The sequence below is a fragment of the Pantherophis guttatus genome, chromosome 2 (genome assembly GCF_059756535.1).
Source record: "Pantherophis guttatus breed Tessera chromosome 2, ASM5975653v1, whole genome shotgun sequence".
NCBI lineage: Eukaryota > Metazoa > Chordata > Lepidosauria > Squamata > Colubridae > Pantherophis > Pantherophis guttatus.
The window spans coordinates 186,204,359-186,223,289 of NC_142064.1; the positions used below are offsets into that span (position 1 = coordinate 186,204,359).

An 18,931-nucleotide genomic window follows, 5' to 3' on the forward strand; every position below is an offset into this window, starting at 1 on the left:
AATAATCTTTCTAAATGAAAACATATTACTTCATATGCAAAGATTGTTTTAATTATGGAAAAAAAACCCATCACTATAAACATTTTATTGAAATGCTTAAGACATTAAAATGAAATCTCCTTCAGAATATTTAAGAAAAAGAATTTATTTAGCCTGTGCTTATAATGAGTGCAGCATAAGGCCTATGCAAGCAGTTTTGACATAAACAGACAACATAAGGTTTATCAAGGAGACATACATACTCCACAGTGTTTATAAGTAGAGGGCAGTTGTACTCAAGTATAATTAAAGCAGCAATAATTATTTTCCTGGCTTCTGGTGTGCCGGTTGCTTCAAGATATTCTCTACATTTCTGGCATTTCCATGCCAATTCCCTCTAAAATAGCATTGATTTTTGCTGATCATTAAATGAAAAGGTACCGTTCAGTCTTTCTTTTTCCAGCTCACCAAACAGAAAACACAAAAACTGTCAGAGGCATTGTATTTAAAAGCCCTATTATTTGTAATGCTGAGATAATAGCAGTATCCATCATTCTGTTTCTCAACAGCCGTGATCATGCTTGCTTATTGCTTAACTTAGATTTGAGGAGTGAGGGGATGAATTCTAATCAGTGCATACAGAAAAAGATACATTTCAGGAACAAGAAACAGAACTACTAAGTGAAAGAGGAAATCCAGTAGACGGAGTGAGGCAAGAGCTTCTTTCAGAAAAATGAAACTCTCACAAGATCTATAGAGCCACAACAATTAGTGGGAAATACCAATTTTCCTGATTTCCAATAAACCAGAATCAGAAACACATATATTCAGCTCATAAAAATAAAACAAATGGGAGAATCTTGTGATATCAATCAGCTCCTCATTCAATCACAAAATTGTGCAAATCATTAATGTGTAAGGGTCTTTTAGTAGTATTCAAATGAAATTTGCTAGCAGAGAATATACCAGGGCATTGGAACAGGGGTACTGCTTAATCAACCAATTCCTGAACTGAAACCGAGCTTGTGCTTGTACTGTGCAATAGTGTGTCACACTCATTTTGTCCTGATTTTACCTTTGTCCTTTCCATGCAGCCACTCCAGGCTACTTAAAAACTATCAGAAAGAAAACCTTGATCAATCGTAACTTTCCTTTTAAATTCCCCCAGCCTCTGTTGAGATTGTAACAATACTGCTTTTCTCTGCAGTCAATTGAAGTCAATTGAAGGAAAACCTGAAATGTTACAAAATGACATTTGACATATGTAAAAAATGTCTATGATCCATGAGTAAATTGAAAAAGCATTCAGTTCTAGGAAGGGACACTTGGGATTGGTGGATATTCAGATTATCAAATCCAAGTTGAACAATTCAACACACACACACCCTTTCAAATATCCCAATTAAAATTACACAGGCTTGTTTCCAGTGATATTCAGAGGAAGTCATTACAGCAAGAGAAGTTCATAGAGATGTGTGAAATATCAAATAAAAACATAATCACAGGGCACAGGTTAAGGCATTGGTGTTTGAAGTTTAATAAGTTCTAATCACTTAAGGCCTGATTATCTCAATAGCCATCTCTTCCCATCAAGAAGTGCAACGAAGTCCTTTTGAAGATGCCACTGCTTTCAGAGGTCCATCCTTCCTAAGGTATAACAGAGCTATTTCATTTCTTCATCCCACACTAAAAAGTATTACTATAATTTATCCAATAGCAGCTTTGTTAGAGTCATAGATCAATTATTATGAAAAGCAGGCCAAATATCTAGAAGGAAGAGTGAACATTTGTGCACAAAAGATAAAAATAATAAAACAGAAAAAATGACAATGATATTTTAAGTGAAATGGTCTTTCCTGTGATACAGGTCCATGTGTGATGTTGGCAGTTAAAAAGCCAAGGCCATCAAGTCCCCAGACAGCTCTATAGCAACAGTATAGGACTTAGCTACTTATTGGGGGGGGAGGGGTGATCCCAAGTCTTTTCACATCCATGACCCAAAGAGCATCTTATGGAGGGTCACTTAGAACAGGAAGAATAGAATAGAATAGAATAGAATAGAATAGAATAGAATAGAATAGAATAGAATAGAATAGAATAGAATAGGAGTTGAAAGGGAACTTGGAGGTCTTCTAGTCCAACCCCCTGCTCAAGCAGGAGACCCTGTATCATTTCAGAGAAATGGTTGTCCAATCTCTTTTTGAAAGCCTTCCGTGATGGAGCACCCACAACTTCTAAGGGCAAGCTATTCCATTGGTTATATTGTATTCAGCTTCACAGAAGGCAAGGCAATATATTCCCCATCTAAACCAACTCAAAGTATATACATGAAATACATACATTTCATCCCACCCTAAGTATATCTTAAAACTGTGGTATTTCTTCAACTAAATGGACCTCAGTTCATCTACTATCCAGAACCTTTTCTGCATCTCATTCAGGGTATGACCATCAGTTCAATCAGAATAGCACTGGAAGGGACTTGGAGGTCTGTCTTCTAGTTCAACCTCCTGCTCAAGCAGGAGACACTAAAACCATTTCAGACAGGTGGCTGTCCGGTCTTTTCTTAAAAACCTCCAGTGGTGAAACATGTACAACTTCTGAAGGCAAGCTGTTCCACTGGTTAATTGTTCTCACTGTTAGGAAATTTCTCCTTATTTCCAGGTTGCTTCTCTCCTTGATTAGTTTCCATCCATTGTTTCTTGTCTTGCCTTCTGGTGCTTTGGAAAATAAGTTAACCTGCTCTTCTTTGTGGCAGCCCCTCAAATACTGGAATAGTGCTATGTCACCCCAAGTCCTTCTTTTCTCTAGACTAGATGAAACAAGCATATTTTTAAGCAATTGCTTTTTGCAATTGCAAAAAGAATGACTAAGAAATTCCTACTTCAGCAATGTTATTAAAAGTTTTACTTTCAGTTTTACTGCATGTTTTCAAAGCATACTTTAAAATAATTTCCCTTTTTGAACTTTTCCTTTGATCTTTATTTTGCAACCAGGAATGAGTCAAATGATGTCTGCAATGATACAAAATGTTCTCCTTGGCTGAAAACCTATGGTCAGAGTTCAGATTCTGGATAGCTAAAATATTTGGGGATGAAACTTTATGAGTTAGTGAGTTTTTATAGGTTTCATACAATGATTTGTTCCATTTCTAACCAATTTTTTTTTCCCCTGATCCGTTCCGTAAAGATGGGAAGGGCCGTTGCTACACAGTGTATTTTGATCAGCAGGACAAAGTCTTCTCTATTTGGCAGCAAGCCAGATTTCCGAAGTTCTTCACAAACTACACAGCAAAGATCTTTGGGTACTAATCTGCAGGCATTACAGGAAGCTCTTAGAACAGCATTGCAAAAGTGGATTCAGGGTTTATCTGTTTTAGGATGCAGAGACTTGAAGAGTGAAAATGATCAGGGCTAAGCATATACAAAGTATCCTGCCATTCCCTTCTACTACACACACAAACACACACACACACACACACACAGAGAGAGAGAGAGAGAGAGAGAGAGAGAGAGAGAGAGAGAGAGAGAGAGAGAGTGTCCAGAAAAAAGACTTTCAGATAAATGTTCAAATAAAATGAAGTTTATTTTCCAAAAGTGATGTTCCCACAAGCAAACCCAGTGGTGTATTAACCATTAAGCAGACTAAGCACGTGCTTAGGGCATCAGGCCCAAAGTGGGCACCACAGAGTTGAGAAAGAAAAAAAAAACCCAGTGGTTCTTCATTGAAAGGGGGGGGAGCACCAAGATTTATCAGTGTTTAGGGCACCAGTGAACCTTAATCCTTAAACCCCTCGCAACACACCGAGGCTTCCTTCACACGACTTTTGCTATAGCCTCTTTACCTTCCTTTCACCCTTCATTGAAAGTGGGGGGGGAGGGGGCTTTCGCGATTTAGTTAAAATTAGGCAGCGAGAGAAACTAATGGATTTCATTCAGCCTCCCTCCCAAATGAAAACCTTCCGGTCCCAGGCAGACATTCGAAGGGAGGCGATCTTCACCTGTTGGAACGCCATCCGCGTCAGCCTGCGAGGCGCGCCCACTCCCCACCTTCCCCCCACCCAAAAAAAAGCAGCTCCAACCAACCTGTCCCCTCGTTCCTTTCCCGGCTTCCGCGCCCTCCCCTTCCTTTGCCTTCCCCGTGGGGGCGGTTCACTCGCCTCTACCCCGCCTTCCCTCGCCTCGCCCGCCCGCCTTTGCCATTTGCCTCGCAAGCGGTTGAATTTCTTCCGGCGGGCTTCGGCTGGGTTCGTGAGATTTGACGGGAGGGCTCGGGCGAGGAATCGACGCTGACGCGCGGGGATCACCGGCCGAGCGGAGCGCACGGGGAGGCGCCGTGAGTACCCCTCAAACCCAAAGCGCGTGCCTTTAGTCCCGGTCCCCGCTGCCTTAACCCAGCCTTAGAATCCAGCAGCAGCAGCAGCAAGCAGCCGGCTGCTTAAAGGAGAAGGGTCCCCCTATATCGCCGATCCCTTAAAAACGATGCACCCAATTTCTGGGCAGGGAGGGAGAGAGGAAAAAAAGGGAGGGCAGGCGGAGGTTTTTGTGTGTGTTTTTTTTTTAAACGAATTTGGAGTTTATTGGCTGGAGAATGTATAATAAAAATAAGAAAAGCCGCCTCTAGGTGGGTTGGTTGCATACCGTGCCTGGAGATTGTGCTTGTCTCTTGACACGCTTTTTCCCTCCCTTACCCCAAAAAATGAATGCCGGGAAGAGAAGCGGGAGGATGTTTCTTTTGAGCCGGGATCCTGTATGAAATGGCGCAGGATGTCCCGAGACCCCTTCGCCGGTTGGACTTCTCTGCTAGAGAAAAGCCCCTTCCAGGGTATCAGTCTTTTAGCGTCTGGGTATGCTCCGAAAATCTGTTTCAAGGACGCGTGGCGAGAAATCGGCGTAGGGGGGGGGAAGGGAGGAAATTTAGGGAAAGGCGAATGTGGAGGCCATTCGGTTTTCATCTCTCTCTCTCTCTCTGATTTGGTGTCAAAGGAATGCAAGAGATAAGATTCTTGAATGATGACTTTCCTGGTGGGGGGGAAAAAAACCATGCAAAGTTTGCATCTGTGGGTTGGTGTGTGTTTGAAATCCCACAATTGGTCACACTGCTAGAATAGGAAAATAAAAAGGGCAAAGTCGTTTGCACAGGCCACCTAGAAAATGAAATATGGAAGCCATAAAATAGATTGTATTTTCCCGCTTCCAAGCCCCAGCAGCTGATAAGAGAAGGGCACTGCAGAGGAAAGAACTGGAGAGGCTGGAAGCTGCTGTGCTGGCAGACCCTGTTGCCTATGTTAACATCTGGAAATGACTGGGAAAATGATGAAATATCTCTCTTAAGTTACATGCAAAAGATGGCTGCTCTTGGTGAGGAGGCTGCCTCAGCAATAGGCATTGTCCACAGGCTGTAGTCTGTTGCTAGGTTACATCAGGATCTTCCCCCCTTCCCCTGACATACACATGAACATAAATGCATCTTGTTGATGTTTCTGATCCCCGATTCCCACTGGTGCATATGCTTCTCCCGATGCATTGTGGGGAAGTTACAGGAAAATATGCTGAGGCAGTTAAATGGCAAAAAAAGCAGTTTCAATTTAAAAAAAAATGACATGACAACATTCTTCCCCCCCACCCCCAGCACACATACATACACACAGAGAGACCCTTACTGTGTGTAATGATGTATAGTGCTATCCTTATCTCTCAGCTGTTACCTGGGCTCTGAACTGAGACTGGTTGAGTGATTACACACAGAATAGTTTTGCTCTGGGTTTACACACAGGAAATCTAGAACTTCCATCTTCAGAACTCTGAATGATACCTTTACCCAAATTATAAGGATGGCAGAGCTGGGAGAGTTTTCTTAAAGGAAGCAAGTGCCCTTGGGTCTTTCAGTGAACCTCCAGTGGAAACTGTTGCATATCCCTAATTATCCTTGTGACTGTTTCATGTAACCTTTCTAATGTTACTGAATCATTTATCTGTGACATAATGGCCAAAACTCTTCAGATTAGTAGGTTAGGAGTGTTGCATCCTTATTTCTTTTTCTCCGTTTGGTTACCCCAGAAATCACTGTGGTAGCAAGGAAATGCCTTCATGATGAACTTCAGTATCTTTCAGTCCACAATTAGTTTACTTAGACTGGTTTAATTTGCCATTCTGCGTAATAAAATTCGACTAGATAAAAGGCCATTATTCCATCCTTGCCCAGTTGAGCAGCCTTCCTTTAACCATTGGAATTGCAATTCCTGGAACATATAACCCAATGAAGCTGATGATCAACTATTAAATTTCCCCTACAGGCTACTATAGATTACTGCAGGCGACTTACAACATCTGATTCATCTAAAATAGGGGTCACCATACTTTTGGATCCCAGGGACCACTAAACTCATAATTTTAAATCCCACGGACCACTAATATGATTTGCCTAATGACCAGCTGGGTGGCCGTGGCTAGGTGGTCATGTGACTGGGTGGGCATGGTCAACTTGATGTCACTCACATCAAGGGGCGCCTCTACTTGCCTCTCCCCATCCAGTCAGTCCTCGCCTCCCCACCCAGGCTCCTTAGAGCCCCAACAGGAAGCAGTTGTTGAAGCTAAGCAGCTACAATGAGAAAGAGTTGGCAAAACAGCTGAGTTCAAATTGGATCTGACCACGAAGGAGGCTCAGCAGAAGCACCTCACTGAGGACTACGAGCATAGGCTTTCCAAGCAGAGGGAAGACCTGCGGGAGTGCAAGGCCAGGTACCAGCACCTGGAGGTTCAGCAGGCTGAGGTGGTCAGCCAGTTCCAGGCCATGCTGCAGTCCCATTGGAACAAGGCTCTCCAGCTCTTCACCAAAAGCAGCACTTCTCTCCAGCCTTTGCCCAAAGCCCCGCACCAGGAGGCTGAAGAAGACCCCAAGTCAGAATTTTCCCCCCTCTGACCCACCCAAGAAAACCCTGAAGGGGGAGACTCTCTGCAGCAACATAAATGTTCATTGCATGTATTCAGCCCAGGGACGTAGTTTGAGGACCCCTGATTTAGTGCAATATAAAAAATACAAATAATTTTTCTGCTGACCACCAAAATTTTCTCGCGGACCACCAGTGGTCCACAGACCACCAGTTGGTGACCACTGTTCTAAAGCATATTCTGTGGTCTTCTGATAGAAAGCCAGTAATGTAAGTAACAGTCTTACACAATTTTAATTATCATTGTCAACAATCATATCTAAACAGAAAAGTCTGGGTTTCAAATATTGACTTATCTAATATTATTCATTATTTTAAAGCAATGCATAATTAATATGGAGAACCTGATTTCAAAATTTTGCACTATAGAAGCATATGACACTGGAATCAAATGTATAGAAAGCAATAAGTGGTTCACACATTCTTTGTTTATATACTACCTTTCTTAAATTCAACAGTACAGGGGTTGACGGATTTTGTATTCAAGGTATGGTGCATCACAACAGATTTCTTATTTATTTATTTTTATTTATTAAACAAATTTATATAAGTGCCCAACTCATGCAGGTGACTTTGGGCAGTTTAAAGAATTTAAAAACTCCACCCTGTAATAAAAAAACCTCCTCCCTTGGCAGCAACAACACAATCAAACCAAGGTAGGTGTGTACACACGGGGGGGTGGGGGGAGGAGAGAGATTTGTCTATACCAGTGTTTCTCAATCTCAGCTGTGGACTTCAACTCCCAGAATTCCCCAGCCAGCATGCCAACACATGATAAAAAGTCCCTTCTTATTGTTGACATTTCCATGATAAATTTGAAGTCCTTTGTATATTCTAGAAAATTTATCAGGTGCCATATACCAATGGTGCATTAGTTTATATAATATCTCTAATATTACAACAAAGTGTAATCTCTTGTTTGTGTTTTGTATTCCCCTTGATAAAATTCTAGTATCTCACAATAACTTAACCATTTGTATTTACCTATTATTTCTCTTCTATAAAATGCTGCTTCTGTTGAGAACCGCAAAAGTGTTCTGGGGCACAACCTTGGTTTTATCTATTCTATATTCTCAGCATGGTATGTCTAACATAATGATTGAAAAAACACATTAACCTTGACTTTATCATTTTACAAATACCCATGCCATCTAAATCTCAGGTCATGTCTTTATAATTCCAAAAATACCTCTATTTTTCAGCAGAAAAAAAAATGTTTTTGGGTTAGGGTTAGCTGATCTTGCTGATGTACATTCCATGCATATGAAACTGTAGATCGCCTATAAGAAAATCCAAGAGTTTTTAAAACAAAAAATGGAATTTTGCAAATAAATTCATGTAGTTTTCTTATGAGACCAACCATCTGATTTGCAAAACATCATATGCATGCATCCAAATACTTTGAAAATGCTGCTTCATAAAAGATGGAATATGAAGCACTTCTTTTGATATTGTTAAAGAGGTTTTTTTTTTTTCCTGTTTGCATGGCACCTTCCAGCCCTTTTCTTACCTCTCTCCACATATCTATACATAAACAGTCTTACTAGAACATTGTGTATCTCATATGCTTCTATAGTGAATGCAGTATTTGTCTGTTATCAATTTCTGTATGTGTGGGTGCGCATAGAGTGTACATGTATTACAGAAGTTAGTAGACTATATTCACATGTATAATTTCATCACATTCATTGTGCTACTTTCATAAGCACTCAGTGAAAGGAACACTTCAAAGTTCCGATGGATGGATGGATGGATGGATGGATGGATGGGATGGGATGGATACATGCATCAATTGATGTATGTTCATAATTTCTAAAAAAATAATTGTGTGGGAACATCAAAAAGTTCAATCTAATTCTATTTAAAGAAGTGTTGCTACCTGAAGCTTTCAATTTCTTTCATTATAGATACAGTATTGATCTATAAATGAGGTTTAAAATCTTATTACATTTCTCCATTACTTTTTTTGATGGACTTTGCTCAAGATTTTCTTTTTATTTTCATTTTTATTTATTTTTGCTGTGTCTCCCTCTCTCCCTATATATAAAGCATTTACGGTATACCCCATCTGTTCTATAGATAGAGAAAGGTCTGCTCTCAATTCATCCTCATAGCAGTACTGTGAAATAGATTGATGATAAAGTGACTGGTTCAAATCTTTGCATGAGTTTCTGGATTTAAGTAGGGACTAAAACTGAATCTACCTGGTCCAATCATTGCATGGCATCCCAATCCTTGTATTTTAGATCTTTTCCCTGAAGCTCTTCTGCTGCTGATCATTCCTAGAATTAGGCTGAGGAAGAAAGTATGCAATTATGCCTTTTCTTGCATAGTCCTTTTAGCAATAGTACTTAGACTTATATACCGCTTCACAGCACTTTACAGCCCTCTCTAAGCAGTTTACAAAGTCAGGATATTGCCCACAATAATCTGGGTCCTCATTTTACCGACCTCAGAAGGATGGAAGGCTAAATCAACCTTGGGCTGGTCAGGATTGAACTCCTGGCCGTCAGCAGAATTAGCCTGTATTCTACCCACGGTGCCAGCACAGCATTTTCCCATAAGCTTTTAGGAGGAAATTGTGCTCATGAATAGAATGTGTTAGAAATGTCTACTTTATAAAACTCCTTATCCCATAGCAAAGTTAGGGTTCCCCCAACCCCAATTATCTAATTAAGACCATTATTTTCCACCTATATTGTGAGCCCTGTTTCTCCATGACTTTTGAACAATTCCGATCAGGACTTCTGAAAGGGAAGGCTGATCTTTGCATTGGGAACAGTGGGTCGCAAAATTAAAACCTCCCTCCTTTCAATCCATAGCGATCCTATGTGTGTGACTTGATTATCCTGGATATAATAAGAAAATGAAGACAAGGATTAGAAACCACTCATGTGATCAATCTCGGAAGCCCCGATTTGTGTTTCCATTCTTAATTTGGCTTGTTTGCCATCAACCACCTTATCAGATAAGCATGTCTGATTGGCTGCGCAATCCTTGTTCAGCACATAATTGCCTGATACACAAGGAAAAAATGATTTATTTTCTTAAGTAAGGAGTGGGAAAGTTGGGAAACAGCATCAGCAAATCTTACAGCGAAATGAACTTTTCAGAAAGTTCTTTGTATTCCTCTCTTTTAAGAAAGCATCTTTTGCCTAAAAATTAAACCAAGCAGAAGTTTTTGGCTTGGCCTCAAACACTATGAATATAAATTTGGTTGGACTTTTAAAGTACTTTGCATGAATATTAGATTACATGCAATATCTGATTAAATAACAAGATTAGTAAATTGGATTAATGCAGAGTTTTAAATGCTGCTTTGGCAATGAAAACTAAAGCTAAAGTGAAATGACCTAAAAACAGATTACAAAGGAAAATATGATACGTAGTCTTCCTATCTGATTTTCAATGAGGTTGTGGCAATATATCAAAAAATAAGAAGAGGATTTGATAGTAAATGAAAACTTTTATAATAAATTGCATTGGTGTATTTTTCTGTAGAAATATTAGAAGGGATTCTCAAAACGATTTAGTAATATAGTAAATAGATATTGTAAATCAAACAGACACATTTCAAAATTATAATTCAATCCCTGGGTGGAAGGAAGGTGGAGCTATCTGCTGCTTTTGCTCCAAATTCTGTACATTGTCTGATTCTGTTCCACTCTCCACCACAAGTTCCTAAATATGGCTAAGGATCTAGGCAGTCAATAATCGGAGCATACTGAAGCCACGTCACCAGTCCCCTTCTTTTGCCCATACATTTCTATAAACGTTGCTCTTGTATTTAACCCCATTGCAGTTGGCGTCTTGTTGGCTGAAAATTCTACAGAAGTGAATGGCAATTGAATCATGAGAGTAGTTTCAAAATTGGGCAGGGAGGAGCACAGAATTGCTCCCAAAGTTAGGTTTTCTTTATCCAAGTTCTAACAAGGCTTCAGAGATCTGTAAGAGAACCATTTTTTAACTCATTTAAGAGAAATAAAAATGTCAATAACTTTGAAACTGAAATGCACTTCAATCTCTGTTTTATATTCAGTGTTCTTGAAAAAATGTCAGGAGATATACCATTAAACATCAATATCAAAGAGCCTCGCTGGGATCAAAGCACATTTGTTGGACGCGCTACCCACTTCTTCACGGTTACTGATCCTAGGAATATATTGTTACCCAATGAACAATTAGAAAAAGCAAAAATAATTGTACACAATTACAGGTATGGTTTGGGTTTTCTGTTCCCAGTTTTATTCCAGTTTCTCTAGATAGCTAATGTTATTCTAAGGTTATTGTAATAAGATCAGAGAAATCATTTGTCTAGGAAAAATTAGTCCTTTTGTAAGTTAAAAAAATTACTTTTGGAATTCAGGAGTTAGGCTTCAGGAGCTAGGAGTTAATGTTCTGCAACAATGAACTAGGAGGCAATTGGGAAATCGTGAGTCTAAAAATGCTAATATTTTCACATTGGAAGTATTTTGGAGATGAAAAGGAAACATCAGTTATGGTAGACTTCATCTTATGACCACAATTAAGCCCCAAATTTATGTTGCTGAATGAGAAATTTGTTAAGGGAGGTTTGCCCCATATTACAACTTTTCTCACCACATTTGTTAAGTGAATTACTGCAGTTCTTAAATTAGTAACATAGTTAAATCTGGTTTCCCCATTGACTTTGCTAATCAGAAGATCACAAAAGGGGATCACATGACTGCGGGACACTGCAACCGTCATAAATGCAATGAGTCAGTTGTCAAGCATCTGAATGTAAATCACATGACCATGGGGAAGCTGCGATGGTTATAAGTGTGAAAAATGGCCATAAGTCAGGTTTTTTAATGCCATTGAAACTTCACATGGTCACTAAATGAACTGTTGTAAGTTAGGGCTACCTGTATAGAGAAAACTATGCATATTTTCCTCCAATGGTTATGAAACCATATAGTTTTGATAATTTTGAAAAGACCAGATATAAATATAGAATGAGTGATAGAGTTTCTTACATGGGGATATTATTATAGTTTAAAAATATTCCTTAACCTTTGGGAACTAAAATATTGATAGTATTATATTAATGATAAACTATTTATATATATATTTCTGCTAATCATAAGGCAAGGCATTGTGGCCCCTGGCCTGACAGAAGATGAACTGTGGAGAGCAAAATATGTCTACGATTCAGCCTTCCATCCAGATACGGGTGAAAAGATGGTTTTGATTGGCCGTATGTCTGCTCAGGTGCCTATGAACATGACAATTACTGGCTTCATGATGACATTTTATAGGTAAGTGATCTTAAATTACTGATAAATGATAGTGTACACAATAAAGAACTTTTTTAAGGCTTGGGTCTTAAAAAATGTCAAAGACATATGTTGAAGGGTCAGAAAGACTGCTAAAAGGAACACTTTGCCTGTTTACTAATGTCCCAAAGGTGTTTTTTCAAGAGTCAACTGGACTTTCCGGTTTTTCTTTGAAGACGTTTCACTTCTTATCAAAGAAACTTCTTCAGTTCTGACTAAAAGATTCCATTCCCCACTATCCAGTCAGAACTGAAGAAGCTTCTTGGATAAGAAGCGAAACGTCTTCAAAGAAAAACCAGAAAGTCCAGTTGACTCTTGAAAAAACACCTTTGGACAACCATGACCCGGATGACTGAGAATCTCCATAGACTTTTTACTAATGATTTCCTAATTTGTACTGATAAACATTTTCTCTGGAATTAGTTACGACACAAGCTTCGGATAATTCTGTCTTTTAGCTGACATTTACAATGAGGTGTCCAGATTCCCATCCTATTAGGAAAACTATTTAAAGCAGCTAACAATGGGAATTCAGAATGGATTGTTGATAGGTCTAGTCTAGGAATTGTTAATAGTGGCGTGTCAGTTCATCTTCAGACTGTGTTATTCATCTGTGCCTATTCTGTGCTTTATTACTTTTAATGGTAAGGATTTGTACTTCTGGATGCATATCTGTATATGACCTGGATTTAACAACAACAACAACAACAACAACAACAACAACAACAACAAAGGAATTATGTTTTCCTACTTCTGAGCTTTTGAAACATAGGCAAATTTTGTCTGGTAGCTTAATTTTCTATCAAATATTTTTAAGTGAATTGGAATAACCGTTAAAATTCTGTTACAGTAACCGAGAAGATGAATAAAATATTTTTCTTTCTTTCCTTGGAACAATTCTGAAAGAGCTTCCCAGAGGCCTTAGGCCACAGCTGGTGTCTCTTTTCATGAGCAATAAAGAAAATGTGCCAGGAATTTTGCTGTGGGAGCCCAAATCTCTGCTGTGAATCCTTCTCCTCAATTAGCACTCTGATAACATAGGAAGGAGGATAATAGAGGCTTTGGGTCTTCAAAAATCCAAACACTCCCATCATTCTCCTGTCATGCTTCAGAACTGTTCTACACTGGATTTAGAGCTGAGGTAAAGCAGGAAATGCTGTATTAAAACTTTAGCAAGCTACAAAAAACATTCTGCCACTCCATCCTCAAAAGATTACCCATAGCTTGCATTTCTGACATTGGCTGCAGCAAACCAGGAAGGCACATTGTAGGAAGTAGCAGACATATTTCTCCCTCTAACCCCATAAGGTAAGTGATGGCTATATTCAAACTGTAACATTTTTCTTAAGACGTGTATATTTCTGCACTTTGTGTAGGCAAACAGCATTGTTCTGTGAAGTAATTCTTAGTTGTTTCGATAGTTCAGAATGAGTTTGGCTCTGCCCAAAATAATTTGATTCACTCTTGAGTTAATCTGACCTAAATTACGTTTAAAGTATGAAACTTCATTATCATCTGGATAGATTTAAAGTACTAGATAGTACTTTATCTAGTTTGTTACTTTATCAGATTGAGTTTATATCAAACTTCATTGTCCTTTCCTTCTTCCAAGAACAACTCCAGCTGTGGTCTTCTGGCAATGGATTAATCAGTCCTTCAATGCCATTGTAAATTATACCAACAGGAGTGGAGATGCTCCAATTAATGTCAGGTAAAGCCATCAAGATGCACCAAGCAGATAACTCAAGTATGTTGAATAAAATATGTGCTCTAATTTGAACCTAGGTCTAATATGAAGCTTAATATGAACTGCTGTAGAAAATATTGTGTCAGCTAAGGTGTTAAAATTATGTTTTAAATTACTATGGTATTATTGAGTCAGTGTAGACCTGATTTGTTGATTTAATAGAGTGATATTTGAAGAATCTCCCATAAAAATGGGAGCGGAAAAAAAAAGGAAAACTCTGGTAATTATCACCATGATACAGAGAGGAGGGGCCAAATCATTGTAGATTTCAAGTTGTTTCAAATCTGAACACTTCTGAGAATTGCATGCCCTGGACAAGATAGCTCTCTGCTTTTTCTGAATGGCTTTCAGCACTATAATGATAATGGATCATAAATTGCTTTGTTAAGATTATTATTAAATCTGCAATGTGGTCTTTCATAGAATGGCTTGACGTGACGACATATAAGCACAAGGTAAACTATAATGGGGAAAAGTAGAAGTGATGCTAAGTGATGCTAACAGTAATATAGAACAAGCATATAGTGCATTTAAAACATTCAAAGCCCTTCACGTAAATATTATCAGCATACACAATGCTACTAGATGCATGTCTGCCGAGTTATTCCTGTCTGGTACTAAACACAATTCCTTTGCATGTTGACCATCCCGCAAGATCATTTGCATTGTTAAAAAGACTAATTAGGTCACTAATGCATTCTAAGTCATTCATTAAGGATTTCAGCTGATGCGAATCAGAACACTTCAAAATGCCATGTGCAACTGACTGTTATAGTTTGTGATGTTCCTAACTTCTGCGAGAGTTTTCTAAATACCCTGTGATTTAAAAATGTAAACTGGTGCCTGGGAAATATAGAAGTGGAATATAGAAGGAGACTGCTTATAGATATTAGACAAATAGACAGGAGCTGCATTTAAATTTTGAACAGAGCGACCTGGAGTATATTGCTAGGAAGTAATGATCTTCAGCAAGTCAAGACACTATGCTTGAAGCAAAGGCATGACCGCCATGGGTTTTTTTCCAGCAGCTCTTCATGGAACTAATCCCAAGTGAGTATTAAAGTTAGAAAGCACAGATTGAAATATTTTTCCTAAGCACAGTCTAATCTTCAATGAGAGCATATTTTATAGCATGCATTGGCCTTGCAGTATTGTAAGGCTAGTCTGTCTCTTTCAGCTCTTGTGAAAATATCTATTGTGTTAAATCACTTTATTGAAAGTAGTTTTAGATTACTTGAGCCACTTTTTATAGAAGATATAGCCAAGAATTGCTGCACAAGCTACAGGCCACACTTGGCCTTTTGAGTTACTATATGCCAGGGGCTACATTCCAAGGAGTCAAGGCCAGAACAAAATATGATCTAAAGTTAAAATTGAATGAATTATATAGTTATTATGTTAACACTCCTCTGAATAATTTCCTCCTCCTGCCATCTAAAAATTACAATTAGGGCAAACTCTGGGTGAGTACTCAGTGTCCCATCAAAGGTTTTTAGGGACCATATAATCTGGGTCTCAAGTTATACAGCTCAGCTCTGGTGTAGCTGTTAGTTTATGGCTTCCTGCCACTCTTGGGAAAATTGGATATAAATTGTCAATCCAAATATACTCCCAAATATACTCCTGGTCTTAAACTAAAGAATTCTCAGAATGGATCTGCCACAGAGCCATGACATTTTAAAACTCAATGTAGATATCTGTTTTCTACAAGTTTTATAGTGAAATTTACTCATTAAAAATTCTGATAAATGTACGCAAGTTATAAAAGCACACATCAGAATAATAGAAAAGTAGATTCAATCTTACTCACAGTCATAATAATTCACTGCATAACTTTGAGCTTTACCCTTTCTTTCAGCCCAACCTACCCTAGAGAGGAGTTGTGAGACTAAAATAAAGCCGCATATATCCCATTACTTTGCCTGCATGATGTAGCATACTTATGTAACTAATGAATAAAACAGCATTAAAGGATCAACTAATAATTTCAGGAGATCAAATCAAAGAGAAGTATGTGAATTCAATTCAAAAAGCGGAAAAACCAATCCTAACTGGAAGTGCTTATGCTGCAAAGATTAGGCAGATTCATAATAAAATGAGTCCATTAAGATAACTCAGTGAAAGTAGCATAATTATTTTAAGGGCAATATCCACATTCTCCATTACTTTATCAGTCCCTATTGTCCTTGAAAAAGGACTTTAGAAACACTGGAAAAGAAAACTTCCCAGCCACTTCCCAGCCCAGTTTTCTTCCCAGAAAACTTCCCAGCCAAACTAGGTTGCCCTAGTTTATCTTTTGGTAATGTTTGTACTGCTACCATAAAATAGGTTGCACAATGCCAGTTATGTGTATAGAATCAAAAACAGAGATTTACAGCATGTGGTTCTTACACAAATACAAACACTCCTATTTTTGTTTTAGCCAGCTGGGAACGGCCTATGTTTCTGCTACCACAGGTGCTGTTGCAACTGCTCTAGGACTTAATGCACTCACAAAGGTATTTCCATTATTCTCTCCTTGTTTAAGACTATCGTGTAAATTGTTGTGAACATTTTATATAACAGTTTTTATATGCACGAGGTGAACCTGGCTGATTTTAAAAAGTGCATTTATTTTTATTTGTGTTATGATAAGTTCACTGAATGACCTTACAGAACAATAACAGAGTTGGAAGGGATCTTGGAGGTCATCTAGTCCAACCCCCTGCTCATGCAGGAGACCTATACTAGGGATTCGAACTGTGGAATTGTCGACCTTTCTGATCAACAAGTTCAGCGTCTTAGCCACTAAGCCACCTAGCCAGGCTATATTATAGATATATAGATATAGATCTTCCAGATTAAATTTCTTGGTTTAACTGAAATTAATTGAGGAACTGTGTCTTGCTGGTCACATCTACTCACCCACTAGAGCGGGGAGGCAAGGAATGCTGTGTGTCCCATCCCCTAGAGAAATACACCTGGTGGGACCTAGAAGAAGAGCCTTCTCCGTGGTGGCTCCCTCTCTCTGGAACATCATTTCCCCAGAGATTAGAATGGACCCTTAACACCCTTCCAGAAGGTGCTGAAGACCTGGTTCTGCCAGGGGGCCTGGGGAGCCCAGAGCAGGATGAAGCCCATTAAATGGCTTGTGTGATGTGTTGTCACCGCAGTGGTAGGTGGGGGGATATTATATTATTTTATTAATTTATTATTTGTTTATTTTTTAAATTGGTTTTATTTTTTATATATCATGTTTTTATATCTCTGTAAACTGTTTGAGTCACCATGTTCAAATAGGGGGCAATATAAATTTTCTAATAAATAAATAAACTCTGCATATATCTTCCCTGCAATCATAACATTAGATATCAGAGACAAAAAATATGTAGTTTTTGGTTACTGTGTTTGTATATGTGTATCTTTCCATATATTGAGTATATTAATACAAATATAAATAGTAAATAAATGTGTCATCGGACACAACACCTTAGAGCAGGGGTGTCAAACTCAAGGCCCGGGGGCCAGATCTGGCCTGCGGAGTGCTTAGATCTGGCCGTGGAGCTGCCCTGGAAACAATGATGTGTCGGTGATGGATCAGCCTGAGGCGCCTCTGCCAGGGAAATCCGTTTTTGTGAGCAGAGAGTTGCAGGAGGCCATCACAGCTGAAAATGGGCCACCAGAGGCGCCCCGACACAAGTGATGTCGAGCTGACCACGCCCACCCTGGCCCCTAAGGTCAAACACAACGCTGATGTGGCCCTCAGTGAAATTGAGTTTGACACCCCTGCCTTAGAGAATGCAATTTGTACTGAAAATACGTAAGCAGCTGATGCCCATAAATACTGAGTAGAGTTGGCTCTTGAAAGTTACGTTACATTCTTTGAAATCCTCCTTCAAATTGCCCTGTAGAAAATCCTCATGATCTATACAGGGCCTGGATCTTTGCTGTCCACTTCATGAATCAGATAGGGAAAAAAAGATCGTTCCTGCAAGAAAAAAAAAGAATGCTGAGTAAATTGTGACACATTGACAGACCAAAGTAGCATAATTCTAAAATCGGTCACAAGGTTGCTGCGGGTTCTTTCTTGGAAGAGAAACTTACTGAAGTTACAGTAACTGTTCGCTGTTGCTTAAGTGAAAGAAAACACGCTCTGCTTTCTTGGTTCATTGATAGTGCAAAGTCAGTGCATTTTCAGAAAAATGCAGTGGGGGGGGGAAACTATCCTTAATTTCTTGTAAGGAAAAACATTTAAATACATTACCAAGAGACACAGTTACAGCTCTTTTCTCTTTTATTTTGATCTGCATTCTTCAGACAGCTGATCATAAAATATTATTACTGTTAGACTTTTCGCTGCTGTCCTTCATGGCTTAAGTCAAAATTCTTTTTTTTTAATTCTTTTTTTAAAAAAAATTATTTATAACACAACACAATATAATAAACACATCACAAAACACATAATATAAATTCCTTTTTTACAACTGTTTCGTAATGGTCATCTTCTAATATTTACATCTTCTCCCATTTCCCCTTATACCAATACTTCTCAACCTTGGCAAATTGATGATATGTAAATTTCAACTCCCAGAATTCTTCAGCCATGATAGCTGGCTGGGGAATTCTGGGAGCTGAAATCCAGACATCATCAACTTGCCAAGGTTGAGAAATACTGCCTTATCCTGTACTTTTCCTTCTTGTCCCTTTTTCTCTTATTTACATTATAATTCCTAACAATCATGATATTAATTTTATACGTTTTATACCTTGTCCTATCAACATTTTACATTTATAACTTCTCTCCTGTTCTTATTGTTCACTATTTCTAATCTTCAGCCAGTTGTACCATTTATTCCATACTACATAGTATTCCCTATCTTTCTTTTCTTTAATTTCTGTTGTTAATTTGTTCATCTCGGCACACTCTAAGATTTTTTTTATCGATTCTTCCTGTTTGTGTATTTTTATTTTTCCAATTTT

General features: G+C 38.6%; 1 protein-coding gene across 2 annotated transcripts in view; it reads left to right on the top strand.

Moving 5' to 3' along the window:
- The first annotated feature begins 4,143 nt into the window (after window positions 1-4,143).
- Window positions 4,144-18,931, top strand: part of SFXN1 (sideroflexin 1) — a 33,225-nt gene continuing 18,437 nt past the window's right edge. Inside the window, exons 1-5 of one of the 2 annotated variants that reach the window (XM_034405268.3) lie at window positions 4,144-4,314; window positions 10,968-11,144; window positions 12,037-12,207; window positions 13,838-13,936; window positions 16,395-16,470. In XM_034405268.3, coding sequence (XP_034261159.2) covers window positions 10,981-11,144; window positions 12,037-12,207; window positions 13,838-13,936; window positions 16,395-16,470 — 510 coding nt within the window. In that variant the 5' untranslated portion in view covers window positions 4,144-4,314; window positions 10,968-10,980. Of the gene's footprint in view, window positions 4,315-4,672; window positions 4,826-10,967; window positions 11,145-12,036; window positions 12,208-13,837; window positions 13,937-16,394; window positions 16,471-18,931 lie in introns of those variants that run through there. The other variant, XM_034405263.3, reaches the window with a different exon arrangement.